Genomic DNA, 24,036 nt, shown 5'->3' with positions numbered 1-24,036 from the left:
ACGCCTCATGCACGAGTTTGATCAATAGCTTTTCAGTACTGTAAATATTTCAAAGGTATTTAGCTACCTAAAGGCATCTTTAAAACAGACCTCTTTCATTTTTGGCATTCTACCAAAAACTCAGTCAGAGATATGCCTTTTGCAGCCCGTCAGGGTCATCACCAAATTCTGCTTATTTTCCAATAAAGAATAGTTAGACAAGATTTGTATTATTCTTTAGGTATAGAATGACAGTTTAGGGGAGACTTTCTTTAGAAGTTTTTCAGGGAAGGGCACGGTTTGTAGTTAACACTGTCAGGAGTATTGCTCTAACATGCTTTAAAAATGGATATATTAATTGCAACTTCATTTTACAAGTATTAACTTCAGAAAGTTATTCCCAGGTGCATGAGGAGGAGAACTGGAAGAAGATAAAACCCATGGGTTGAGATGAGAACAGCTTAATATTTGAAATGAAGTAAAAGATAATAATAATAGAAATAAAAGAATAGTAATAATAGAAATAAAAGAACAATAATAATAGGAAAAAGAGAGAAAGAGGAATAAAACCCAGGAAACACAAGTGATGCACTATGCAATTGCTCACCACCTGCTTACTGATGCCCAGCCCATCTCTTGGCAATGATCAGCCCCTCCTGGCCAACTGTCCCCCACATTCTATACCAAGCATGGTATAGAATACCCCTTTGGCTAGTTTGGATCAGGTGTCCTGTCCTGCTCCCTGCCAGCTCCTTGTGGCCTCCCAGCTCCATTTGCTGGCAGAGCATGAGAGTCTGAAAAGTCCTTGATCATGGTAAGTGTTACTGAGCAACAACTAAAAACATCAGTGTGTTATCAGCATTGTTCTCAGACTAAAGCCAAAACACAGCCCTGCATCAGCCTCTAGAAAGAAAAGAATCATTATCCTAGCCAAAACCAGGACAGTAGAATGTACGAATATTAATTTAATGTCACTGTTGTGAAACCTTGCCTCAACAACATCAATATACAAATGTTTCTAGGTAGCCCCTTTTCAAAGTTAACTAGAATTTGGATTCACAAAATAGACTTCTTTCATTCTGGCATTCTACCAAAAATTTTTGTGATATTGACACTAGTGAGCTACTTTTATTAGCTATTCAGCAGGACTCATTGGTTTACTTTAAAATGCACCAAATTTGCTACAATAAAGATTTCCACCAGCTCTTTGTTCTTTGCACCTCAAAAGGAGGATCTGTTTTGGATCTTTATGCTTAAATCTCTCACTGGACAAATACCTGTGCTTATTTTAGGATATCATTAAAATTCCCATGCTCCATAGTCAACATACTCCAACGCTTTTTTTCTTCTCTCCAAATTTTTGTTTCCCTTTCTTTTTCTGCAATTTTTGTTTCTCTGCTGTCATCCTGCTTCTTTTTAGACAATTTTTGTTTTCCAGAGGCTGATGTTACTTACATTCAGTATATTCACTTGCTTTTCTTCATGTAATGTTGCTGCCACAGTAAATAACCTTAAAGGACAAGCCTCTGAGATTCCTGTCCTTTTCTCAGCTTAATTTTAAGCTATCCTGGGAAAAGAATGGTGTCTGTTGGTTTTACTTTTTGTTTTCTCCTGAATGCAGATGACCCATTGTAAGAGAAAGCAATGAACCATGCTCTGTTAGTGAGCGCTGCAGAAGTCAGTGTAGAAAAATGAGCAAACTGATTCTCTGTCCTTCACTATGATTTGTACTATCCCACTCTTTATTGAATTAAATGTGCTAATAAAGGACTTATGTAGCAGCGAAGAAGGAGTTGGCTGTCATTTATCAATTAATTACCCATGAAAACTGATGTTACATAGTAGTAGTAATCGTACCCATGGTGTTAGGCATATGCTACATAAAAATGCAGTCACCTTGAAATAATATGAGCAAATCAGATTGTAACCTACAGAATAATGTGGTCCTGAGTACTGCAGGACTGAAATTTGTCTCTGGTCTATGGATAGATCATGGAATATTTTAATTTTTAGGTCAAATTTTGTGTGAGTGTTGCATTCAGAATATAGAAATTTATACATCTGAGAGAAGTAGAGATGAGACTGTAGTTGAATTACCTGTTTCTGCCATCACAGGTGGTATGGGGGGGCAGCAACTTTCTCACTTTGGTGTACTTATTATATGTAAATGAGGGATAAGGATTGCCTTAGGTCAGGTTGCTCAAGGGCTGTGGGTCTTGCACAAAGGCAGAACAAAACTGTGAAACACTGGCATCACCCCTTCTTCCACCCAGCTGAGGCAGCATTAAGGGCCAGCCAGCCTGAACCTGGTAGCCTCATCACCCCTATCAGTAGCCCATCAGGATGTTACACTTCACTCATTAATTCCTTCACTATATATCTCATGATCTCAGGCCTCATTCCTACAGTGATCAAATTGTTGAGCTACTTTAATTCTGAGATCAGGGATTTGTCTCTTACCGGATCTTACATGCATGAAGTAAGTTTAACATTTCCTTGGAGAGGGGAGGGAGCATGAGGGTTTGTGGCAGACAGGCTGTGGAAAACCAAGTTGTAAGGGAAGTTAAACACACATTGGTAGAACTTGTATTGACTTCAATGGCTAATGTCTACAGCAGGAGAATAAAGGCCCTGATATGATACTGTTCTTGCTATTTGCTTTTTAAATCACAAAAAGATTTAAATCACAAAAAGACAAAGAGAGAAAAGGTTCTATGCAATATGTTACAAATTATAGGCTTCAAGTCATTTGTGTTGCATTAGAGACTGCTGCTGAAGGACATTAGAGAGAAGATGGTACAAACCACAGGTATGTTTCGGGCTGGTAAGATTTACCTGGGTTTGCTCCTGACTCTGGAATGAATGATAAAACCTGGAAAAGAGAGCAGCTATGGTATGTAAGTACAGCAATATAGCCTTCGAGGTTGTATAAAATATGTTGATATGTCTGCTCCTGTCTTTTACGGTCCTGATTGCTGAAAGTATTCTTGAACGCCCACTATGCTAATGTTACATAGCCTTCCTGCAGTGCTGTTGGACACCAGACTGTTGCCTCTTTTTAGCAAAGTCACTGACTCAGTAAATTTTTCTTCTTATGAGGACTGGAGCAGATATATGTTCAGACTTTGTTGGTGGAATGTCCAACAATGAACGCAGATAATAGCACATCATTGTTTGTGTTTAGGTTGCCAACATCTATTGTATTTTCATACAGGGAAAGATTAGGCATTTCCCAGAAAGCTTGCAGGCAGCACTTCTAGGTGATGTATACAAGTGAATAGCAAATATGAACACAAAGAGGCTGAAGCAGTAACAGCAGTATGATAACCTAAAGCCTGTTTAAATCAAAAGCAATATACTCGTTAACTGAAACTGTCTTTTGAATCTAGAAAAGACGATGCAAGAATAAAAATGATGATACTTCAGTTTTTATATATCAAGTTAGCTAATTTTTCAATAGGCTTTGAGCAGAAAGTACAGTGAGTATCGGGAAGACAGCTGACTTTTGGTTTAGTTAGTTAGATTTCTATGCGTGGTCTCTGACATGCATAGGTAAAATGTTTTCATTATTCCCCACCTCACATGTCCCCAGTTAAAAAAACCACACTTTAATATGAAAGTAATAGTATAAGCCACAATATATTTGTAGTTTAGAATTTTCCTCTCTCCAACTTTAACCTATGGCTTAATAAATGAAAAATAATATGCACAAAATGGCAAAAATTATGCCCAGGCATTAATTCCAGAGTCAAAGCTATTTGGATGCAGCTATAAATGTATGAGTTGTGCCAATAACTAAACAATACATTTATTCCAGCTTTGTTGTTGGAGCATTTTACACTTCAAGTATATTATATACTTCTGATCATACACTGTGCACTGTGTACTCTTTGTAATTATGGCAGTCATCTGACTCGTTGCTAAGGTTGAAAAAGGTAACTGCCACTAGGAATCTGAAAAAGTGAATTAATTAATACATTTCATTATGTAAGAGAGCACTGTCAAAGTTCCCATTTTATGTTGAGTTCAGAAATATGCTAAAATGCTGCCTTTTGGAAAGTAAAAAGTATTCTTATTATTTCAGCTGTACTGACAAAGGTTCAGTTTAGATTTTAGTCCAAAGTCATATATGAGCCTCATGTTGAAATCTGGGCTGTAAATGGTGCTACCTTTGTGCAACAGAACAGAGGTTAGCAGCCTCTGGAAGCAAATAAGCATAAGGTCAGGGTATAGGTAAAGATTATGGTGTATAGAATGTGAAATAAAACACTGTCACCCTTGAATAAGCTGTAGCAGATATGTTCTCAGATAGGATGTATGTTAAGCAAAACTTCAAATTTGGGCCACTAACTAAAGGAAACATTGCTGTATTGAGACTTATTCCCAAATCAAGCATTCTGGTGGTCATTTCATGTCAGAGCCCAGGCCTGGGGGCACTGACAGTGTGTCCTGGGCATCCAGTGTTTCTGTAATTGGTTTATTCTTCCTTGAGCTGAGGGTTCCATTCCTAAATCCTTTCTAGCTGATTCAAAGCAGGGACTTCAACCTCAAGGTGCCAAAAGGGTGACTGCCTTAATTTTCCTGTTGTATCCATCTCTGTAAGAAGCTTTCAATTGGACTACAGGAAGTAAACAACTGTTTGTTTTCTTTCTCCGGATACTGCTTTCAGAACACAGGTTTTAAGTCCCTACTGACAGTGAACATGGTTTATCTGTTTTTAAGACAGCCAGACAGAAGCACGAGTTTCTCTAAAGACAAATGGTATGTCAGCAGCCAATTGCAGAAAAGATAAAGGACTCCAAAAGCCGTGAATATTGCAGTCAACTATCTGGGGCTTATTTAATATCCTTTATTCTAACTTCTTTCATCACTTTTGTCTTTGCTAGTCAGAATATAAGTAGTTCAGTTGAATGCATTCACAGAAGTATGATACAATAAATTCTGCCCTATTCCAATATAGAATGGATTACCTATATGTCTTACCTGCCCTTCTACTCTTCTTCTGTTTCAATAAAACAAGTCTCCTATCAGTCTTTCCCATTTCCTACTTTGATCATCATCATCTTGTCTCCTTTAAGCTTCTGTGAACAGGAACTGAAGATAAAGTGTGTGTTTATAGATAGCATTTTAAAACAGCTGCAATTTCAGTGCTGGACCAACCCTCTGATTAGACAAGTAGAAAAGTTGTGACATATACTCTATAATAAATGTCAGTGCAAAGAAGAGCAAAGACAAAAAAAGTATCCTATTAGAGACAAGCAATAGCCAGGAAGTAAAAGAAGAACCTGTGTCAAAAAGCAAAACAAAACCTCAAGAGCAGAACAGAAGTTCAAAGGTGACAAAGAAAAGGATCACAGCCCTTTTGGTGAGTAAATACTTTTAGACAGGTATTGATCTAGTGGGGGGAAAAATAGTATACGTTCTCCATTGTGAAATAGTGCTTATTGGCGGTGATGCATGGGGGAACAAGGTTAACAGTAGTGAAGAGAAACAAAGTATTTTTCCATGGTTGGAAAGCATTTTGAAACGTCAAGGTCCTTTTTGTCTTTATTTTCTAAAATCTAGTACGCAAGTCTAAGAATCAACAAATGGATCCTCTTAATGTTTCAGAAAAGAAATTGTAATCTCACTGAAGTCAGCAAAAAACTTTTGCCATTGATATAACTGGGGCCAGGGCCTCACTACAGGCTTTACTGTTATGAACTATAATCTGGTGCTGACAGCAGAAAAAACCATAGCAACAAGAAATATGTTGCAAAAGCTCCTGTCTTCTATTGTCTTCACTTTTCCTTCTGTTGAAGAAGCTACTGTGGCCCAGTGGTGGGTTTAGAGTATGTGGTATCTGTTATCTTTTACCAACTGGACTAGTTGGTCTAGATTCCTTTAATCATAGCATAGGATCGTTTGCTAATGGAAGAAGTTGAATATGCATAGGTATAAAATGGTGAGTTTTCTTGTTTTCTAGGAGGAAATTATGCACTAAATCTTGTCATTCCCCACCCCCCAACTGTTCAATTATTCCTTACCTGTTGAGAGAAAAGTGATTAAGTAATGAGTATTAAACTTACCAGTGATGCTACAAGAAGGAGAGCATGGATGTGGAACAGCACTGGCTTTGTGATAAGGTAATAAAAGAAGGGGGATGAACAACAGAGAAAAATGGCAGGAAATGTATGGTACCAGACAGCAAACTTCACTCTGTTCCTATTAACAAAAGCAGGTCCAGAATAATCTCACACATCTCAATTAAAATATGCTAACTTTGTATTGGCTTGAATTGAGTCAAAGCTTATTTGGTCAGATCCTGCATGCTCTGCCACTCCCTCTTGTAAAAGAATGCTTGTTTGTGTACTGCCTTGTAACTACAATGAAACAATTGTGATAATTGTTCAGTAGTTCAGGAAAAATATCCACAGAGAGCCGTAAGAAAGAGGAGGCCACAGTATTTTCCCCAGTTCCCCAAAGCCAACCAGGTATCTTCTTGATCTCTCAAATGGAGGAGTCACTGAATTAAATTTCACTCCTTACACTGTCTTTGTTCATCTGGGTGCTTTCAATATGTCTTGCTGCCTTTAGCACCCAGGACTCACACACTGCAGTATACTGAGCTGATTCACAGCTGTTGAGACAATGTTTTACTGGAGCTATCACTGTTTTCTTACCGAAAGTATAACCTATTGCACTTCATCCTGGGGCATGTAGCAGACAGCAGCGGGTTGATCCACCACTACACAGGGTGACACTTTAGATCATTCCTTTTTCCTGTTTTGGACGATAACCAAATGCTAAATGTTTGACATGAAATAACCCTTCCCATTGCCTGCTTAGGCAACATCACCATTCATGGAGGAGAAATGCAGCTTTTCTGTAAGCGAGTGGTGCTGGGATGATACCTGGGGTTTGAAGACAGGTAGATTTACTAGGCTGAATGCAACTTTGTACCAACCATGGAGTACATTGGTCCACGAGGAAAATGTTCTTTTCGTTTTGATGTTTGCTAATGGATACATTCTTAATTCTGCTGGTGTTGCTGACTCTTACACGAAGCATACTGGCTAGTATGCAGACCATTTCAAGAGCAGCCTGTCTGTATCTTTGTAGTGAACAAAGACCTTGAAAAGCTGTTCTATTTCTGATACATTTAATCAGAAAAATGTGGAACATACAATTTTCTATACCACATAGCGAAAAAGGACTTAGTTTTTATTGGAAGTAAAAGCTTACCTAAATAATAAGTTGGCAAGCTTTTAGAACTTCACTAATTGCAACTAGTTGGTGGAAGACTCCTTTCACATTACTGAAAGTTGTAAATCAGTGTGTAAAGAAGCAAACCAAACCAGGCTAGTGTTATTTGAACAATTTCCCAGATCCTAATTCTTTTGCTCCAAAGAAATGCATTTTATGTTTCCTTTTCCTGACAATGCAAATCAAACATTAACTGATTGCATTTCAATGTAATCATCATATTCTAGGGAAGGGTTGAGGAGCAGACAGAAAGAAGAGTTGTTTGTTTTTACCAGGGTAACCAAGAGCTTTTCTGTGTGTATGTTTGATGAATGAATCAGCCTACTTTAGCACACGATTGCTTATATTGATAATTATTCAAGAAACGATACTGCCTTGGGAAAATCTATAGTAATAAAAAAGAAATCTGGATGGGTTGAATAACCTTTTCAGCCAGATATTTATCTGCAAATGAAGCTGTTTTTTGTAAAGTTTCTATTATTTAGAAAAAGCGCTATTGGATGGTTAAAAAAATAATCAGATTGTTGGTGTTTAGAGTCTGGAGTTTAGGGTGGTAGTAAAATAAAACATTACTGGATGGTATCCTCAGCTGTATAGCTGGGAAGGTTGTTAGATTTTACATATAATATCAAAGTGGCAATATGAGCTGAATCTATGCATCTGTACTTAAGCGACAACTGTTACTATTACCAGTATGAACAGATAGCAGGTTCTAATTAAAGTTACAAGCCAGAGGGAATAGGCATTAAGAAAGAAAAGAATAATTCCATGAATAAATTGCACTTGATTTACTAGTTCACAAAAAAGGTCTAAAAATTAATATTCAAAATTACTTTTAATACAGCATCTATCAAACCACTGAACAATAATCAAGTTGACCTAATTGGAACACTTATAGCTATAAGCAGCCTGTAGCATTTTCTTATCTTGACGTGGGGAGACCAAGTAGTCCCCTAAGTGCCAGTTAATCTACAACAAACTTTTGCTAAGACCTAGAAGAAACTCCATGCACTAGCTACCTGCTTACTTTAGATGTCAGACTATCTAGAATATAGCTTGTACTCACTGCATGAAAAGTAACTTCTATGCGCATGACATGAGTTGGATGATGACAGATCCTCAGCAAATTACACAGCCCTTTGTAGGAGCAGTTTTGCCCATAAAGATAGGCTAGCCTTCTTTATGTGTAGGTGTCACTTTTACTTACACTCTTGCTTATTCTTAGTATTCATTCAGGACAACAGTTCTTTAAGTATGAGGCAAACACTGATACATAGCTTTTTAAGAGTGGACAGAAGCCAGATTCCTTAAGGGATGCTGAGGAATATGATTATGTATAATCAGCACCTCTGGATAGGTAACATTGCCTTGCTGGTATTGATCAGAGAAGGGTGAATTTAACTTTAGAAATAGCTTTAGAAAACTGAGCTAGGTAATTGATGGGAAACCACTGCTAAGGGAAATCCCTAACTTTTTTTGCTATGTGTATTGACAGTTTCCTTCATTTTTCAGTGGGTTTGTGAGTTGTATAATTTTGGTTCATGAAATAAGTTTTTTTGGTTAAATTCAGGTTTGAAAGTGTGCTTTGAAGATTTCGGGACATGTTTGTAATGGTAAATTTGTAGAATGCTTTCTCTGAGCATATTATGATCTGATAATGCTAGGCCATAAACATGAATTAACAAGGCTGAAAAGTTAGAAATACTTCACTAAACTGAAGTATTTTGTCAAATTTTCCAGATGGATGGACACTAGTGAGACTTTTCTGTCTTATCTTGAAGGGGCAGCAGCTAGTGGTGCTTTGAAGGAGAGAAATGAGCGAGGGCAAAATCAATTCTATACCTCATTTGATTCATATTATCCTTTTATTTTCTTCTCCATCTGTCTGTATTCCCCTTCTCCCCCCAGCTTTTGAAAGAAAGTCCAGGCTCATACTCTTCCAGCAGCCTCTAATGTGCTTGTTCCCTCTTTCATATAAGCTTGAATGTGCCTGTGCTTTGTCACAGAGACAACCCTGTCACCAGCTGCTTCAGCTACGGCTGATGCTCTGCTCAGGAAGGTTTTTAGCAGTTCCTTCACACTGAGCTACTGCTGCCTGACAGAAATAGTGCTGAGTGCCCCAGTCATTATTTGCAGCAGTAGCATGACTGTAGTTCAGCACAGACACTGAAAGAAGTAGGCTGATGTGAGACGGTCTTCAGTGGCACACTGAGGGTCTACCTACCTAATCTGGCCAGCACAGTTTTGATTCTCCATTTCTTAGCTAGAAGCTTTGTGTGGGAAATGGAGGGCTGTGAGTGCACCTTGGTATCGTGGTGCCCACTTTTGGCTACAGAGCACCTACAGGCCATCCTGCAGCCTACATGGCATGCCGGTACTCTGAACACGGCACTACATGGCCTCCTGGGGTTGCTTACCCTGGGAAGGCCTTACTGTGGCCTTTCAGTACTTAAAAGGGGCCTATAAGAAAGACAGGGAGAGACTGCTTAGCAGGTCTGTTCCAACAGGATGAGGGGTAATGGTTTTAAACTAAAAAAGGGGAGATTCAGGCTGAAGAAAAATATTTTTTTTTTAAATGAGGGTGGTAAAATTCTGTCGCAGTATTGTTTGTCCTCATAATTCTTCATTATCTTCCCCATAGAGGATGGATGTGCCACCCATGGAGACACTGAAGGCCAGGCTGGGTGTGGCTCTGGGCAACCTGATGAGTGAAGAAGAGTGTGTGTGTGGGTGGACGATAGCCTTTGAGGGTCCCTTCCAACCCAAACCATTCTGTGATTCTGTGATTCACAGAACCCTTCGCATCATGTATGTTGTGTCGAAACCTGTGGAGTTTTTGGATCTACACAGGCAGGATCTGTGACCCTTTCACAACACAACAGTAAACCTGGCATGGTCAGAGCCTTCGGCTGCCGTGTGATGAAAACAAAGACCTGTGAGAGATTTTACAGCCTGTTTCCCATAGCAAAGGGATGCATGTGGGCTCACCAAGATTTGGAAAGATTCTCAAATGCAGCTCTTGCTGCAAGGAGACAGCTGAAGTACAGGCAGATCAGCGAGTGCCGCAGAGCTTCAGTGGTGATACTACACCACAAAATTACACAGACACAGGGCTTATCCCTTCAGAAAAACTGCAGTTATTGTCAGTGCAGTAGCTTGAGCAGGGCAGGGAAGGATCCCCTCTGTAACCTAATTTCTGGATTATGGCATTCAGAGGCTGCACTGGTACACACAATGAGGCAGTGATGCTGCTTCTGGTGCCTGGCTTGCCTCGACTCACCTCCACTGTGACGATGTGGCTGTACACGCACACTAACCAGACTTGGGATGACAAAATGTGTCTACAAGGTACGAATTAATTCTGCCCCTGAAGTAATGCCCATTTTACCTGTGAATGAAGCTCCCCTGGGGATTTCAGTGCCTAAATTCCACCTAAGTTTCACTTTGAATGGTTAAGTGCTTTTTGGGTCTGGCATCTAGAAGCTCCATGTTTAAGCACATAGTGCAGAGGAAACATTGCCACAAGAGCTGTAACTGCTTAGGGCAAGAAAACTGTGCCTCTCTAGCATACTAAAATTAAGTCAATCGTGCAGAGGCTGAGAGTAGAGGGAATGGTTGATGTAATTTATTTGGATTTAATAAAGAAACAGAAAAATCCTTGTAAAAATATCCCTACCAAGAAGCCATTTAAAAAATCAGGATGGAGAAAGTGAGAGGTAAAGTAATTTTGCGTTAGAAACCAAGAGGTAGAGAAGGATTAAATGGTCATTTTTTTTTTATCATGGCAAAAGGCTAATGGTAGTGCCCCAACACTGTATTCATACTGGTGCTATCTGAAAAAGAAGATGAGCAGGCTATCTGAAAGATGGCACTGTTTGCTGTTAACAGAGAATTATTTCAGTTAATCAGAACTGTGGAAGATTGTGAATGACCTGGGTTAACAAAGTGAATAGATGGGAAGTGTTATGTGTGATGCAGACGCAATGCTGACAAATACAAGTTTGGGGACATATTTAGGGGAATAATTGGAAGTATATCTAGGCTTTGCAGGGTTCTAAATTAGCCATAACTATTTAGGTCATTACTTGCTATGATCAGGTTAGTGGAAAAAAGTGTGTTGTGAAGTTGAAAACAGAAGATGATGTTGTTAAAAAACAAAAGATGATGTGAGACTATGTGGGGAAAAAAAGGGGGGGAAGGGACACGCAATAGACAATAGAATTCCATCCATAAACCAACACTAATGATTCACCCATAATTTTGTTCTTGCCCTGTCTCTTAAAGCATATTGACAAAGTAATTCTGTGGACTTGCAGCTAAAAGATTAGAGAAACAGAGGAGGCTGAAAACAAGGATTTGTTTAGAAAGGAGTCAAGTAATAGGGGATAGAGGTAAAGTATTTAAAACATTGAGTGGTATAAATACAAGCTATGAAGTTTCTATTTATCCTGCTAATGCAAAAAGGAAGAAAAGTGGTATATTTAAAGAGAATGAAAATGAATTATTTTCATGAAAACCTCGTTAACCTTTGGAACTTACTCTCTTAAGCAATCATGGAGGCCAAAAGTTCAGCAGCATTATGCTATTTTAAATCAATTCTTGTGCTATAAGAGCACTGGAACAGATATTCCAGATAGCTATTCAGTGCTGCTTATTCAGAGATCCTGCTTCTCCACTAGAAAAGCCTGTACAGATACTAACCTAATGCTTCCTATCTGTCGATCAGACTTCCAAAGAGCATAGATATTTTTGTGCTCAGCTTTGCTCTCTTGAAACTTTTAACTGGTTGGCAGTGCAAAGTATATGTCGTGCCAGGGCTCCTACACCAACACAAGGGAGGTGTATACCCAAGCAAGAAACAGTTAAGAATTACATAACTTTGCTGTAGAATTTTCTTGATAGAACTACCTATTCCTAATGTTATTTCTGCAACTGTGACTTCCCCCTTCTGGGATCCTGGACTGATGACTTGCGCAGCTGGCGCATTTAATGGAATGGTCCTTTAAAATCTCCTTGCTGCTGAGTTAAGGCTTGTTTGATTTTTCAGTAGCATTTATAACCACTCAGGCTGCACCATGATGTGATCCATTTCACATGCCAGGAAATCTGATGGGGAGTGGCTGAGATTAATGATGACATAATACAGTAAGAAGAGGTATTAATGCTCTTAAGCATGAATTAATGAAATACCATTGAGAATTTATCCTGCATGGAGGATTTTACCTAAAGACTACATGGAGGATTTTACTAAAAAAACCCCAAACACTCTATTGAAATATACAGGACCCTAATGAACCTTTACTCCAGATTTTTGTTGGAGCCAGGTGATTGAGCTGGATCCATTAATTGAATTCCTAATTAACTGTTTATACAAATAAGAGGCACAGATCTCTTGCTTCCAGGGCCAGAGTGGAATTAATTTTTCTCCCCATCTCAGTGCAAAGCTGGATTCCAACCTGTAATGTAGTTCTGAAGAAGAGAGCAAGCACACCAGTGCATTCATGAACCTGGGATTCTTCTCTCACAGTGCAGCCATACAGCACCTTTACCAAAATGGCAGCAATTATCTTCATAAATGTGGAGAGTGACTGTCACTGCCTACTTTTAAAAAATCTAAGGTGTACTTTACTGTGACCTCCTTGGCATGAGGGTCTTCGATACAGGTACAGCTGACGTGGAACTGAAGAATTACTGCTGTGTCCCAGCACTTTTCATTCTCCATTGTCCCTTAGAATTAGGTGAGTTAAAACCCCCGCGAAGATGTTGCATATATATAATTGTCTACCTGTAGCTTCTTTTTTAAGATGTTTTTATTCAGGGAAAAAAACTTTACACTGGCATATATTGTCATATAATCAAGTCTAGAAGACAAGTTTAGTTAGTTTTGAGGCAAAGTGGGATAACAACAGTACACAGGGACTGCTTAGGGTTTTTTGTTGTTCTGTTAATGTCCGAGTGGTTCAGAAAATAATTTCCTTAAAAATTAGGACATAAAATATGACACATATTTTATCCATAACTTAAATCAATTTGAAACACCTTTTATTGCCTACATAAGTGAATATATGTAAACTTTATTAGTAATTTCATTTCAAATTTAAAAGAAGCGAAGGTGTATTGTAGAATTCACAGATAAAGGTTAATTTTAACTATAAAGGTATTATCAGTGTTGCATTTCTTCATGTTATGGTTCACTTATGTAGAATTGAGATGTATTTTATATTAAACAATGCATAGCACCATTATACAACAGTTCACTAAATGCACATCCCATTTAATCTTTTGTAGGAATTAATATAACTGGACTGAAGTTACAAGGAAGAATTGAACTGAGCCAGTAGGGTTAACACTGATACTAACAGGAGATTACCAGTCATAAGAAAATTACAGCTCTTCTGAGAGACAGTGCCTAAAATAGCAGCATATCCTTGGCACCATCATAGGAACTGGTTAACTGATGACCCTGAAGAAACACTTGTTTCCATTAATTCTGATGTCATTATTTTGCTATTCTCGAACTCTTCCTCTGAATTCTTCTGTCCTTCTGATCCCAAGACAAGATGGCAGGAACGTGAGAAGAGAACATAAAGAAATTACAATAAGCTGTCAGCTATATAATTATACTGTAACCTACTACACTGAGAAGTTACACCAACAGAAATTTGGCAAGGAATCGGCTGCTAGCTGAACACAGGACACTCACTAGCATAACATTAAAAAAATCAGGCTCACTAAAAAGCAACATCTACGTTACAAAGAAGCTAACAAAAGAATTCCCTTATGATACTTAGGTTCAACTGCTTCATCTTAGGTTCATCAGCTACATTTTCTTGTTTTATGAATACTTGTTACATTTGCCATTGACTATATATATTTAAGATCACAATGCTACAACCCTTCTTCCAGTATGTAGTTTTGCCACTTTTAGTTAGACACAAAGGAGTACTTGCTTGAATAAGGGTTGAAGATTCTGTTGGAAGTTGGTGACATTATTAGGTCATGTGTACTGTAATTACTTGAGCACCACAATTTTTTACTCCCTAAGACAATTTCCTAGGTAGAAGGCAGCAAGCATGCTTTTAAGTTGCCAGACAGACCAAAAGAATAATTTTTGCTCCAAAGAGTCTGCTGTATACCCTGAATTAGAACAAATTCTTATTTCATAGAGACTTCAGATTTTTAAAGCATCTCTACTCAACAGAGCTAAACAGTTTCTGATTTAATTTTAAATGTTCCAGTGAGTGGAACTGCAAGCATAGTAACTTTTAACTGTTAAGGAACAGCAAGAGTTACCACTAGGGTGAATGGTGCCAACGCCTTTTTCTGCAAGAACATTTGCTACAGTGTCACAGTCCTGATTATTACCTGAACCGCAGGGTTCCATCTCAACCTAGATTTTAATATTTTTACATTTTGAATTGTCTCAAGAGCAGGAGGTCGTGCCCAAAATGCTCTTCCTAAACTTTTTCAAAATGCACTGATTTATTTTCCAAATGGACTTTATAATATTCCAATGCATTAGAAGGTAACAACTGATATGGCTTCCAAGTGAATTTTTGCTGTTATCATACATGTATTCACAAACTGCCACATGTGAAATGGTGGCCCCTGTGATGACAGGGCATTAATTTTAGCGTTATTTGGAAGAATGCAATTTTGGGAGTGGTGACAAATGAAGTCCTTGCCATTATCTTTTGAGAGGCCCTGATTGAGAGAAGAGGCTTGGGAATCAACAAAACAAAGACCTCAGACTTCCAATTTCGCCACTGATTTGGTCAGTAACATCTTAGACATCAGCTGCCTTCTGCACTTCTCTGGTCTGATAAAAATAGGGACAGTCATGCTTATTTATCTAACTCGAAATAATGCCATGATGGATTAATTATTTAGATAGCTCTCAGAGTGCTATCCAAATGCTTATTCATGTTTTCCCCAGTGCAACAATGTATCTTTATCACTAATAATTAACTGCTAATTACTGTTGCTGAGAATATGATACTGGTGTTTACCATCTTATTTTTAATTTCAGCACAGATGCCTATTTAAAAGTTATGTAAATTATGAAATTACAGTACATTTTCCTAATGACCCTGCTATGTCTGAGTTTGATCTTATCCAATTCTGACTAGAATAATGAATAGGTAAGATGACCTCTCTTCTGTAGAGCTATACAGACAGTTACTATTGTATTCTCAACATTAAATCATGAAATGTAAAGAAGCCAGTCTAAGCAGGATACAGCTGGGTCGAAGGACTGCTGATGCCAATTATGCTTCGTACATAAGAATGCACATTTTACCTATTTGGAAAAAAATTCACATTTATTTACTGTCAAACAGGTGTTAAAACTTTACACTGGATATTAGTGATGGGCTCATTATTAACAGGTTTACACAAAGGGATGAAAAAAGCAGAATTTCGTTGAAACAATTTACATTTCATTAGATTTTTATCATAAAATAAATTAATTACTAAATATAGGCAGAAGGAATATGGAAGAGTAATAGTTATGTTTTATTTATTTTTTTAAAGGACAGGCACCTTTTATTCACGAGAAAGCTTGTGAGAAGTGTCCGGTGTCCCCTTTACCCCTTACCACCCAACCCTGATTGATTAAAGAATGAACAGGGAATTGTGTTACAATCTTTGTCAGCTATACCGAATTTGTGCAAGGCTTGGCATAATTGGTTTCTAAAACAATTTTCTCCCCAAATTATGGTTTTTGGCAATAAAAATTCAAAACATAAGAATAAAAACTAACTTGTCAAAGCAGAACACTGTTTACAGTGAAAAATAAGTGAAAACGGGTAGAACTTGCATTTAAACATACTACCATACTATGAACAGAGTGTAAGAAAAACAGCTTATAACATATGTGCAACCAAGAGCTTTTCACAATATTTTCTTCAAACTCTTTAAAATTATTTTTAATGACAATTATATTTCAGTTGGACACAAATGTATTTATTTTACCCTAGCAATAGAACAAAATATAATTTCTTTAGCCATTTTTTTTTTCATGAGAACGGTTCATTGTACATTTGAGGAAATATATGAAATAAGGCCTGTGGCTTGATTGCTAGTGGTTAGACATGTATTCAATCTTTGCCCTAATGGAAAAGATTTGCAGTGAACTGCAAACTGATGCAGAATATCTCTCCTGCTTTTGCAAGTCTTGTCAGGAATAGTAAGGTACAGTAAATTTGTCCCACAGGATTTTAGAGCCTACGCCTTGTATATAATACAATGTAGGCCTAGAAAAAAGAATGGTGCAGCCATATTTACAAATTTAGTTCACAAACTGCTGCAGTAAAATGGCTGAGAAGTGTTTTATTTCTCTTTTTCTTTTTTCTTCACAATTTTGTTAAATTCAGCAGCAGAAGATATCTTAAAATACCTTGTTTGGTATTTCTTTTCTTTGTAACAAATAATTCATTTTAGTATACTCTGTGTATATACAAAGTTTTTGTTTTATAAAAATTCACAGAACTGCGAGGTCCAGTCATCCCCATTACTGGAGAACCACAGGGTCAACAGAATTGTCTCTTCAAGCAGATATGAGGGAGCCTGCATGGGGCCAATTAAGTCTTTTTAATACTTGTACGTGGCCTTTAATATTTCTTTGCTACACTATTAAAGGCTTGTCACTAGTTGCATTTGTCCTTCTCTAACGTCCCCTTCTGGAATACATCCTTCCTTGTTAATGGGAATTATATAGCCGTCGCTATTACCCCTGCTGATTTGATAGTACATCTGAAGCTGATGGCCAGCTCCTAGGTTTGGCATGCTCTTGTAGTAAATGTCCTCATTTTCACTCCTCCTGGAGGGAGAGAGATCTTCTTCAACATCGGGGCTGCTCTCTGGATACGGAGAGTCTCTGAGATTGGGCATGCTCGTGTAAAGAGAGTCTCTGTTGGGGGACTGGAGGTGGTCGTCAGCCTCGGCTGTCAGCTGTGAGACGTAGCTGTCCGTTCCCTCGGTCTTCACTTTCTTCTGGGGCTGGTACAGAAGGGAGTGAGTCCGCTGAGGAATGAGCGGGGCCTCAAGCTCTTTGTGGTGGAGCTCCAGCCCAGGGGTGTCACTGTGCATCAAAGATGAGGCATCTGCCACGATGGCATCATCTTCGCTACTGCTCCCGCCGATCACAGCTTTGGCCGGTAGCGTGCGCTCCAGGTTGTGGTTCTTGCTGCTGCCCCGCAGGTTGTTGTGCACTAATTCTGAAATGATCATTTTCTCAAAAGCAGTATCATTCAGGCTTAGTCCACAGTCTACAACTTGCACACTGTCGTTATAGTCTCCATTGCGCAATGAGTAGCTGTTGTTGAAATTACCATTTAGCGGTAGAGTATCCATGGCACTTGTATCCCTGGCATTGTTCAGTGAATGTCCTGAAATGGAAAAGGACAGCTCTTGGTTATTGCCTGATGTGCTTTTTATCACTTAATTATTTTTTTTAAACAAAATTCTTTAATGTAGTTCAGGACAAAGTTGTACTTGGAAGTAAGACTTGAGAAAAGTTAGGTTATTGAACATTCCCAAATGTAAACAGTTGCACACCTTATAGGAAAGATGCATCTTAAAAACAGTAACGTGTATTTCCTGTGGGGAATAGTGGCATTTTGATTTCTTAATTTAGTGTCAACTCTGTGACTCTTCCACAAGGAACTGTTCACTCCATGCCCTTGCATATATAATGCAAAGCAATTCATTTGGAAAAATCTATGTTTTGAAGTACACCACCATGATTTAGAAAGAGCAAATGAACAGAATTTGTCCTAAACGACACTAAATTAAAAAGGAATTAAACTACAGACGTAACTGAAGGTAAATGTATAACATAAACCCACGTAACTGGCAAGCAACTACTTCACCAACATTTCTAACATTTTTTTTCCTTTTTTTTTTTGAGATGAAGTAAAGAAAAGAATGAAAAAAATGGATAAATACAAAGAATTTATGTTGAACAAGGACAGCCATCTTTCACACTACAGGGACCAGGGCCCACAAGCACCATCCAACAACACAATAGACAGCAGGTGGAATGACTCACTTTGGACAACTCACATCATGTCTGTCTGCTCAGGCTATCTGGCCTAAGAGTAGCTGATATATAAAAGAAAGTAAAATGATTTATTGTAACATGATGAAGAATTACTGAGCTTTTCAGCAACTTAGTCAGAGCAAGGGTTCAGCAAATTAGATTACTAAGCAATAACAGCTTTTTTTTCCCACTTAATGCAATTTTTTTTGCGCTAATATTCTGTCTGCCAACAACAGCCCCAGGCTTCTAAAGGTCAAAGTTTGCCTGCAGTCTGCATCAGTCACAGTGACAGCGCTGAATGAACCAGAATAGTTAATTAAGAGTTAGGCCCACAGTTACCATGGGCATGGAAGTCAAATGCAGAAATGTTAGGAATTTCTGTAAGTATGGGTCACAGAAATTAAACCAAAGAATAAATATTAGTTGTGGAATGGGAAAAGGAAATCAGCCATGGCTGATATCTCATAGCTGCTGGAGGGATGACAGATTGGGTAAGTTTGCTGGAAACATGAAAAGAAGTTTAAGGGGGAGGAGGAATGAAGTCTTATGATGATTAAGGTCTTTATGCTTTTGGTTTTGGCTTTTTTTTTTTTTTTTGGTAATACGATAAAGAAAAGGTTTTCCTACAGACACAACGACATGTAAACTATGACAGCACAGTGCTTCCCAAGCAAAGGAAAAAAAAAAAAGAAAAAAAACCCCAAACTTTGAAAGAAATTAAACAGTCTGAACCATGTAAAGTCAGATGGTTAGAGCATTCCTAGAAAATCACTTTATCTACAGATATGTCTTGAAGTAAAGAAAGAATGAAGTGATGTTTACTGAAATGAGACTGACCACTGTGAGGCTGCTGCATTATATGCAAGGCTTGGAGGAGTATGAGAAAAAGGTTGTTTTTGAAAGGATTATACATTTTTCCATTTTGTTTTGGTTTTGTTTTCCATAAGTAAAGCTGCAGCTTATCCTAGAAGATTCAGTCTTCCCTGGAAATATTGTTTTCAATTAAAAAGTAATTGCATTTTCTCAGGAAAAGATTTGATCTTTAAAAAACAGAGTAATAATTCCCGAATAAATTCTGAGTAATTTGCAAATTGTTTTGTATCTGTATTATTGTTGACTGCTTTCCATGTGTACTGATTTAAACAGTGATGAGGGTTGTTTGAAAGGTCTCTTTAAGCTTTGATTAAACAACTTTGTAGTTCTGCAGTTTCATATATGTTCCAAGATTTTTCCTGTAATGGATTTAGCTGTGCGAAACATATGGCATTTATAAAAGTAGACAACACATGGGCCACATGCTGGCATTCATTTCCCTCATGAAAATGATTTAATTCTATAATTTTAATTCTCTTTTCTTCTGCTAAACAGATACCAAAATATATCTGATAATCCAAAATGAATTTTCTGTGATATACTGCAGAGTTAAGCATGCTAGAATATATTCAAATTGGTTTGATGAAGCAAATTTTGTTGCCCACGATCAGGTAATTCATTTGAAATCTTTCCATAGCCTGTAGCAAGATTACTGTGGGAATGTAAAAATATGAGTAAATTGTTAAGCATTTCTGCTTGACACTGTTTTGGTTTTAAACAGCAAATTATTTCAGCATTGCATAACTTCTGTTACCAATAGGGTTTGCTACAGACCTCATGTTGTTTCCCAAAAAGCAGTATGCAAGTACTTTTGAATGTGGAAACATTTCATTTGCAAATTGTGAACCACTTGCCCGCTGAGTCTACTTCATGACCGCTAGTTATGTTTTAATTGTGCCCATTAAAAATCATGCTGAAAAAATTTACATTTGATAGGCAAAGTTAAGTTTTACTCCCATACTTGTCTCTCTGTAGGTTGCTAGAGGAAAGCATAAGGAAAGTAAGAAAACAAGAGAATGAAAATAGAAACTACAGTTCAGTTAAAGAGGAAACTTGAAATAAAAACTGGAAACAAGGTTTTATGAGCTCTTTATCAAGGATTTATCATTCCAGTTACACTAAAGTGATCTTACGACTCATCAAACAGCAACTGCTAGATATTTACTGATGAATTGCACCATAGTTTAAAAAAGCAATTAGATAATGCAGAAACAAAATGTTAGGTAAGTGATGACACCCTTTATTCCTACAGAACTAAACTCTTCTAACTGTTAATCTCAGGATCTTCCTACAGAAAAATGACCTACCATAAAGCTGCACTATACTATAGTTTATAACTGTTTGATGCTGGAAACAATTTTCTACGCTGGGGTATCCAAAGGTGTCAAGATGCCTTGGGCATCTAATCAGTTCCATAAGCAGGTTTTTGTCAGCAAGCTTTAGAGTCAACCTTATATTGCATAGACATGATACCTCTAAGTGATATATATCTTGAAGATGGGCTCTCGGACCATGTGGTGTCAGTCCTGTAATAGTATATTAAGATTTATGCCACCTGTGTTAAAAACATGGATAATTATTGGTAAATACTGTTATGGCAAAGGCATTACTATAATATAGTGCAGTTTTACAAGCTGACATTGGCAACACTGTGTTTCTTGAACTGACAGAAATACAGACTGTATGGCTAGGGTATTGCAACTTGAGTTTCTGTCTAGGGAAAAGGAGGGATTTGGAGCAAGCCAAGAAAAGTGGTTTTATTCAGGAAGTATAAGCACACCTGGTGAGTTAAACACAGGAGCTGAAGGGGCATTACATACAACTGTTTCAGCGAGCAATGTGTTATAGGGGTTGTTAGTGCCGTGTGGTCGAAGAAGAGGGTTTGTTAGTAGGTAATTGCCAGTCATTCCTAAAGCAAAAGAAACAGAAAAAAATGTCAGTTCTTTAATTTTAGGCTGACAGTTTCAATAAAGAATAGTTTTTATTCATCATGAACCATGTAGGGCTTGTCAAATGTAATTCAGCTGAAAATTTCTGAATGTATTTGAGCTATGTATTTGAAATGGGAGCAGGAAAACACAGTTAGGTTCCAGTAATTCACAGGTGCTGTCCAAATCCCCAAAGTAAACATCTGGTGAGAGTGACATTTACTAATGTATACAAAATCACTGTTACACACGAATAGCAATTAAATGTGTAGAGATCAAGGTGCTACATAAAACTATTATAACTTTAAGAATTATCACATGGAATGCTTCTGTCCAGACTTGAGAGAAATTAATTTCTTGAACTGAAAGGTATTGAAAAATTTCTTATGACAGGATCAGAGCTGTTATTCACTTTATGAAAAACACATGGATAGTGGAAGCGAATTGCTGTTTTCAAACAGACAGTGGATGACAAACTGCAAGAAGCATATCTTAGTATATGCAAAAGTATACATGCTGAGGGGAAAGCAAAATATTTGCTCTAAGAAATCAGAGCATTCACATTTTCTCCCGGGACACTCATGCTGCAAATTTATCTGCCATGTTTTAAAAAAGAATTCCTCAACCAACCAATTTTTTTTTAAAACAATCAGTTTACAAACAATGTAAGATGAAGCAAAACACTACATGAATAGATTCTTTTAAACCCATTTTACATGTTAATGCAACACCCATTTTAACACCTCTTGGAATAATTAGAAAAAAAAAACAGTGTATTTTGAGAAATTATTAAAAAGTCAATTAATCTCTGATTTCTAGCTACTAGAAGAAAAATGGGTTGGAATAATGACAAAAGAAAACTCCACACAAAATGCTGTGACTTAGAACTTAACTTTAAACATTTCATTAAGCTAAAATTCCACTTTCTTTCCTGTTGCATTGCACAGCAGTATATCAGGATGAGTGTATTACAGACCCAAGGACAACCGAAGAGTCAGCTATATTTTTATAGTATGGGCATTTTTATTTGTCAAGGAAAAGAAAATATTTATTCCAAATATTAATGGTTTTGTACTACTATAGTTACTTAGCAGCAGAAATTAGTGAAAAATTCTAAAATCCAGAGAATTATTGCCTGATTATACTATCTTATCTGGAAGTTCATCCAGTGAACAACCAAAAAGATTCTATCTTGGATTTTTTCCAGTTGTAATTAACTTATTACTAGAAATACTAGCTGAAACATATTTTTCTTGAGTTCTTTTGTGTGTGTGTGTGTGTGTGTACATACTATGTTTAATCTTGGTTAGAATTGTTACCTGTAATTTACAGTTAAAAGAATTTCTCTTTTTCAATAAAAAAAAAATTGCCACTTTTAAAACCTTGATTTTTATTTTGAAGGAAAAATGGCACTTACAATTAATTACTAAACTATGCTTGCATGTATATATTACAGAGATAACTGAATGAAGATGATATCATTTTTTCTGATCATGGCAGAACATCTCCAGTGACATGGGACTGGAGCTCTAAATGAGGAAGGAGCTTCCAAGACCTCTGTTCAACTCTGAGTTAACAGAGGGTACACCATGGTTAGAGCAAACCTCAGGAGTTGGAGACATCCAATTAGGGTGAAGTCCCAGACTTCTATCTCTAGATAGAGAGATATTCATGGGATTTTAATAAGACACTGGAAAGGAATGTAGTTCTTTCTTAGGCAGGAAAAATACACATATTCTACTTAGGAGAAGTTACTTAATTTTGATTTGCTAGAGCAACATACAAGATTCAGATGGGGGTTAGCAGTGAGACACAAACATCTTACCCACATTCTACACACTAAATAGCAAAAATAGAATCATGCTTTCCGAAATGCTTTCTTTCACAAAATACATTTTTTACTTCAAAAATGAATGCAACTTCTGTACATGTCCTTGCTACCAAATCTTGAAAAAATAAAAACAAGGGAGAGAAATTTGGTAGTTGTTGATGAGGGCTTTATGAGTGGCCCTTGCATAGGTGAATTTTCTGTTTGAAAGTTTCTCATTTAAGCAGAAACTGATTGCAATAAGATCAGACCTATGTGTTCTTTCCTAGGGACTTGGGTGGATGAACAGGCTTTGAACTTGGCTTGCACAGACCAGTCTTCTCTCCATTGCTAGCTCTAACTGCCTTAGAAAAAACACAGGGAGAACGGGAGGAAGGAAGGGATATTCTGTCTCAATTAATACCCTTGTCTCCTAACTGGACATAAGAACAGATTACAGATTTCAAAGTCTATTTGACCTGAGAAATTTGGAGGTTTTGCTTCTCTGTGCCTGAAAATCTGGATTCTATCCCACGTGACAGATATGATGCTCTTTGAAACAGAAAAGATAAATGCTTTACAGACATCTCTTGCATAGAAATTATATCAATTAGATTTCACTGGGAAAATTTCTGCACCTAAAAATCATAGTCAAATATGCATTAAAATGTTACTGCACTCATATTTCTGTTTCAGATTTAACCTATAAAGGTTAGGAAAGATTTAAAATTATGATCTTGCTTTTAAGTTAAATTATAGATGAAACTCATTTAAATACATTCTCACAAATGGAGGATTTAAACTCCTATAGCAGGCGGCCAGTTGAGAGAACACAGTTTTAAAATATGCTGGTGGGTGACTTTAAAACTCTGCTTTTAGAGAACATTTGTTCCAGAATATTTTTTTTTTCCAAAACATTCTTTTCAATTCTGTGTTAAATAATATAAAATCTTATAAAATTTAAGGCTTCTAAAACGGAAATGTTCCCAGTGACTGACCTTGATTAAGTGTTGAAGTGCTGTTGATGTCACCTGAGATAAAAGACGATTCAGATTGTTTTCTCACAGTGTCATTCCACATCCTCCTTATGCGACTCTGTTAACATAAAGCAGTGAGACAAAAGCATAGTAAGTTACAAGAAGATTTTATCATACTTATGTGCT

General features: G+C 37.3%; 1 protein-coding gene across 19 annotated transcripts in view; it reads right to left on the bottom strand.

The window, feature by feature from the left end:
* Nucleotides 1–13,244: 13,244 nt before the first annotated feature.
* The window catches only part of ADGRL2 (adhesion G protein-coupled receptor L2), a 162,376-nt gene continuing 151,584 nt past the window's right edge, over nucleotides 13,245–24,036 (bottom strand). For 6 of the 19 annotated variants that reach the window (XM_061345176.1, XM_061345181.1, XM_061345180.1 and 3 more), the window contains 3 exons: nucleotides 23,872–23,968; nucleotides 20,919–21,047; nucleotides 13,279–17,612 (listed from right to left, as the gene is read on the bottom strand). In XM_061345176.1, the coding sequence (XP_061201160.1) occupies nucleotides 16,858–17,612; nucleotides 20,919–21,047; nucleotides 23,872–23,968 (981 nt within the window). In that variant the 3' untranslated portion in view covers nucleotides 13,279–16,857. Of the gene's footprint in view, nucleotides 17,613–18,274; nucleotides 18,328–18,839; nucleotides 20,118–20,611; nucleotides 20,694–20,918; nucleotides 21,048–23,871; nucleotides 23,969–24,036 lie in introns of those variants that run through there. The other 13 variants (XM_061345183.1, XM_061345185.1, XM_061345196.1 and 10 more) reach the window with 8 other exon arrangements.

The sequence above is a fragment of the Neopsephotus bourkii genome, unplaced genomic scaffold (genome assembly GCF_033783945.1).
Source record: "Neopsephotus bourkii isolate Nb327-2 ecotype Australia unplaced genomic scaffold, CSIRO-AGI_Nbou_v1 NB_234, whole genome shotgun sequence".
In the NCBI taxonomy this organism is placed as follows: Eukaryota; Metazoa; Chordata; class Aves; order Psittaciformes; family Psittacidae; genus Neopsephotus; species Neopsephotus bourkii.
Note: the sequence above shows the minus strand (reverse complement) of the source record. Positions and strands in the feature narration are given on the sequence as shown.